The sequence below is a fragment of the Balaenoptera borealis genome (genome assembly GCF_965194805.1).
Source record: "Balaenoptera borealis genome assembly, chromosome: 3".
Lineage (NCBI taxonomy): Eukaryota > Metazoa > Chordata > Mammalia > Artiodactyla > Balaenopteridae > Balaenoptera > Balaenoptera borealis.
In genome coordinates this window covers 113,111,849-113,116,979 of record NC_138866.1, presented here as the reverse complement: position 1 = coordinate 113,116,979, position 5,131 = coordinate 113,111,849, and the positions used below count along the sequence as shown (strand labels likewise).

Below are 5,131 nucleotides of genomic sequence, written 5' to 3'. Positions count from 1 at the left end.
ATCAAACCATATAAGCTTCAAAGGGGAGTAAAAAGGAAACGTATCTAAGAAATTATTACCAGGAGGGGTCAATTGTGTAATGACAAAATCCAGGCCCTTTAAACTCAGGAGGTTTTTCACCTGGGGTTAACCAGTTAGCTTTTCTGCTAAATAAATAATAGGTAAAACCCAATATGAAGGGAGGAACCCTTTTCCTAAGAAAAGGTAGGGAAACACCCATTGAGCTGTCCAGGGTCTTGACCTCTCAGTTCAGGGCACTTTAATCTGAGCCCAGGGTTAAAGTGCCAGGTAGGAACCTACCCTGAGCTCCAGGGACCTAAGGGTAAGCATCTTCCTGCTTCCCAACCTCCTGCCTCCCCACATCGAAGATGTGATGCTTGCTAAAGCTGACAGCCAGCAAAGGCTTAAAGGTGCTGGAGACTGCTCTATATTTCCAGGTCAGGCTGTTCTGTTCCTTGGGGTGGGTCATTCACTGTCAGCTGATGCCAAGTGGGTGGATAAGCCCTTGGCTTACTGTTTGTTCTTTCCTTCATTTTCACAAACATCACTTACACTCAGAAGCCAATTTAATCATTCAGTTTGAACAATAATTCTGCCAAGTTCCCAAAAGCAGCACATTCTCTTCTCAGTAAACTTCACAGAAAGTGAAATGAAATCCAAAAGTGGTGATGTAAGAAAATGATAACACACAGGATAACCCAGCAGAGATATATGTACAAGGATGTTCACTGGAACATTGTTTAAAGAGGTTAAAAAAAAATCTAAATATCCAAGAACAGGGGAGGGGTTAAATTATAGTACATTTGGAACCAGTATTTCTTCTAGGGGCCAATTTTTATATTAAACCCAGAGGAGGGAAACATATAGTAGAATTAGTGAGGAGATTTTCTGAAAAGGTGTGGCAATTTAGTCCAAAATTATTGGTGCTTAAGCACTGACGATGCCTCCATCTGTGATAGGGTGGTTGAGAAAAAAGATGGGTATCCAAAGGGAAGACATCGTTATACTGAAATAAAATCATCTCAGTGATCAGATGCATTTTCAACAGACACAGATTTTGCTGGAAGCATTTCAGGAACATTTGCAAAGTATTGGAAGTTTGGGCAGAAACTGGTGTGAAACAATGGTACAAAGTATGTACTTTCTCCAAGAAAGGACATTCTGTAGCCATCACTTTTATCTTAGTTATAACATTAGAAACGTTCTATGTCATTGACCCTTATTTACAATCCTTAATTCTATGTCTTTGACCCCTTGCTCCTGGTTATAGGATAACCAAATATCTTCTTCAGTCCCTGACTAAATCAAAGTCCAAGAGTAGAATAAAATCAGTCTATCAGCCTTCCATTTTAATTATATGAGGTACTTGAAGTTTAATCATTCCCCTACACATCACTCTTTGAATAGCTTTGTCTTGAAGAGAGTTGCTCAATAATGTGTTTGAGGAATGTCTAACAACTTGGTCAATAAGCACTGTGTGTTACTTTGTCTGAATTTTGTTGTTCTCACCTTTACAAGCAAGTAAGCATTCTTTCAGAAGAACTAAGTGGCATACAACTGACCCCACTGAAGTGTTAACGAGAACACTTCAGACAATTTAGTTAGGACTACAGTTAAAGTTTTATCACAATCTTGCTGTAAGGGGAAGGGCTTCTGGTAGTCCCAGTTTAGAAATTTACTTTTGGTGGGTGATTAATCATTGTGAGACTAGATTTAAAACAAAAACAAAAACCATGTACAATTAAAAAGTCACTAAGACTCTTGACTGATGTCAGTTGGGTGGGTGGGTGACTAAGGTTTTCAGAATAAGTCTTAATCCTCTTAAATGTATCAGAAAAATTTCTGAGCATTTTAATCAGGAATCATAATTTCTTTCCAGAAGGAGGTTATGAATTAAATCATTCAAAAAGAAAAAAAATTCTGTCCTGGACCAGATTTGGGACAATTTTTCTTTTGAACAACTCCTCCTTTGGTCTCAGATAATTTTTAAAGATCTGTCTTCATCAAAAAAGGGACTCTATTTTCATTAAATTTCTTGCCTAGTTGATCACTTTTTACTTTTTTTAAAAACTGGAGGCAAGTAGCCATACAAGAAAATATATAATCATCATTGACAGAAGTATTTATATCCACATTAATATTATTCCTTTAAACCAGCTTCCTATATTTGGAAAGAATTTCTTTAAAAAAATCTTTTTTCGTCAACATATAATTGATTTTTAAAAAAATTTTTATTGGAGTATATATATATATTTTTTTTGGCTGCATTGGGTCTTAGTTGCAGCACGTGGGATCTTTTGTTGTGGTGTGCACACTTCTCTTTAGTTGTGGTGCGTGGGCTCCAGGGCGCGTGGGCTCAATAGTTGGGCACGCAGGCTTAGTTGCTCCGCGCGGCATGTGAGATCTTAGTTCCCTGACCAGGGATCGAACCTGTGTCCCCTGCATGAAGGTGGATTCTTAACCACTGGTCCACGAGGGAAGTCCCCTCAATGTACAGTTGATTTATAATGTTGTGTTAGTTTCTGCTGTATGGCAAAGTGATCCAGTTATACAAATACGTATATATTCTTTTTCATATTCTTTTCCATTATGGTTTAATCACAGGATACTGAATATAGTTTCCTGTGCTATATAGTAGGATCTTGTTTATGCATTGTATATATAATATTTTTCATACACACACATACACACTACATCTTTTTATTTTCATTTTTGAATTTTATTTTATTTATTTTTTTATATAGCAGGTTCTTATTAGTTATCCATTTTATACATATTAGTGTATATATGTCAATCCCAATCTCTCAATTCATCACACCACCATCTCCCCTGCCACTTCCCCCACCTTGCTGTCCATATGTTTGTTCTCTACATCTGTGTCTCAATTTCTGCCCTGAAACCAGTTCATGTGTACCATTTTTCTAGGTTCCACATATATGCGTTAATATACGATATTTGTTTTTCTCTTTCTGACTTACTTCACTCTGTATGACAGTCCCTAGATCCATCCACATCTCTACAAATGACCCAATTTCGTTCCTTTTTATGGCTGAGTAATATTCCATTGTATATATATACCACTTCTTCTTTATCCATTCGTCTGTTGATGGGCATTTAGGTTGCTTCCATGTCCTGGATATTGTAAATAGTGCTGCAGTGAACATTGGGGTGCATGTGTCTTTTTGATTTATGGTTTTCTCTGGGTATATACCCAGTAGTGGGATTGCTGGGTTGTATGGTAGTTCTATTTTTAGTTTTTTAAGGAACCTCCATACTGTTCTCCATAGTGGCTGTATCAATTTACATTCCCACCAACAGTGCAAGAGGGTTCCCTTTTCTCCACACCCTCTCCAGCATTTGTTGTTTGTAGATTTTCTGATGATGCCCATTCTAACTGGTGTGAGGTAATACCTCATTGTAGTTTTGATTTGCATTTCTCTAATAATTAGTGATGTTGAGCAGCTTTTCATGTGCTTCTTGGCCATCTGTATGTCTTCTTTGGAGAAATGTCTATTTAGGTCTTCTGCCCATTTTTGGATTGAGTTGTTTGTTTTTTTAATACTGAGCTGCATAAGCTGTTTATATATTTTGGAGATTAATCTTTTTTTTAATTTTTTTTAATTTTTTATATATATAGTGAAAACTTTTATATTTAGAATTAGTCAGCTGGACTCAGTTTAGATGATCCCAATTTTGTTGGCAACATCCAAAGCGTCATAGTCAGGAGCCAGTCGAACATATGCCTTCTTCTCTCCATCAGGCCTGATCAGGGTGTTGACCTTAGCCACATCAATGTCATAGAGCTTCTTCACAGCCTGTTTAATTTGGTGCTTGTTGGCTTTGACATCCACAATGAACACCAGTGTGTTGTTGTCTTCTATTTTCTTCATGGCTGACTCGGTGGTGAGGGGGAACTTGATGATGGCATAGTGGTCAAGCTTGTTTCTCCTAGGGGCGCTCTTCCGAGGATATTTGGGCTGCCTCCTGAGCCGCAGTGTTTTGGGCCGTCGGAAGGTGGGTGACGTCCGGATCTTCTTTTTTTTGTGGCTGTGTACGCCTTTCAACACTGCTTTCTTGGCCTTCAAAGCCTTTGCTTTGGCTTCGGCTTTCGGAGGGGCAGGGACTTCCTTCTTCGCTTTCGGCGCCATCTTCGTGAAAAAGGTGGAGATTAATCTTTTGTCTGTTGATTCGTTTGCAAATTTTTTCTCCCATTCTGAGGGTTGTCTTTTAGTCTTGTTTGTAGTTTCCTTTGCTGTGCAAAAGCTTTGAAGTTTCCTTGGGTCCCATTTGTTTATGTTTGTTTTTATTTCCATTACTCTAGGAGGTGGATCAAAAAAGATCTTGCTGTGATTTATGTCAAAGAGTGTTCTTCCTATGTTTTCCTCTAAGAGTTTTATAGTGTCCGGTCTTACATTTAGGTCTCGAATCCATTTTGAGTTTATTTTTGTGTATGGTGTTAGGGAGTGTTCTAATTTCATTCTTTTACATGTAGCTGTCCAGTTTTCCCAGCACCACTTATTGAAGAGACTGTCTTTTCTCCATTGTATATCCTTGCCTCCTTTGTCATAGATTAGTTGACCATAGGTGCGTGGGTCTATCTCTGGGCATTCTATCCTGTTCCATTGATCTATATTTCTGTTTTTGTGCCAGTACCATATTGTCTTGATGACTGTAGCTTTGTAGTATAGTCTGAAGTCAGGGAGTCTGATTCCTCCAGCTCCATTTTTTTCCCTCAAGACTGCTTTGGCTATTCAGGGTCTTTTGTGTCTCCATACAAATTTTAAGATTTTTTGTTCTAGTTCTGTAAAAAATGCCATTGGTAATTTGATAGGGATTGCATTGAATCTGTAGATTGCTTTGGGTAGTATAGTCATTTTCACAATATTGATTCTTCCACTCCAAGAACATGGTATATCTCTCCGTCTCTTGGTATCATCTTTAATTTCTTTCATCAGTGTCTTATAGTTTTCTGCATACAGGTCTTTTGTCTCCCTAGGTAAGTTTATTCCTATGTATTTTATTCTTTTTGTTGCAATGGTAAATGGGAGTGTTTCCTTAATTTCTCTTTCAGATTTTTCATCATTAGTGTATAGGAATGCCAGAGATTTCTGTGCATTAATTTTGTATCCTG

The 5,131-nt window shown here is 37.8% G+C and overlaps 1 protein-coding gene across 1 annotated transcript; it reads right to left on the bottom strand.

Annotated features, from left to right (window-relative positions):
• Nucleotides 1–3,632: 3,632 nt before the first annotated feature.
• On the bottom strand, nucleotides 3,633–4,174 carry LOC309624818 (large ribosomal subunit protein uL23). Its single transcript, XM_082383513.1, has one exon. It carries the CDS (start codon nucleotides 4,146–4,148, stop codon nucleotides 3,678–3,680), a length of 471 nt encoding a protein of 156 aa, XP_082239639.1. The 5' UTR covers nucleotides 4,149–4,174; the 3' UTR covers nucleotides 3,633–3,677.
• Between the last annotated feature and the right edge of the window lie 957 nt (nucleotides 4,175–5,131).

Coding starts and splice junctions, on each gene's coding strand:
- LOC309624818 (XM_082383513.1), bottom strand. CDS start 4,148: ATGGCGCCGAAAGCGAAGAAGGAAGTCCCTGCCCCTCCGAAAGCCGAA.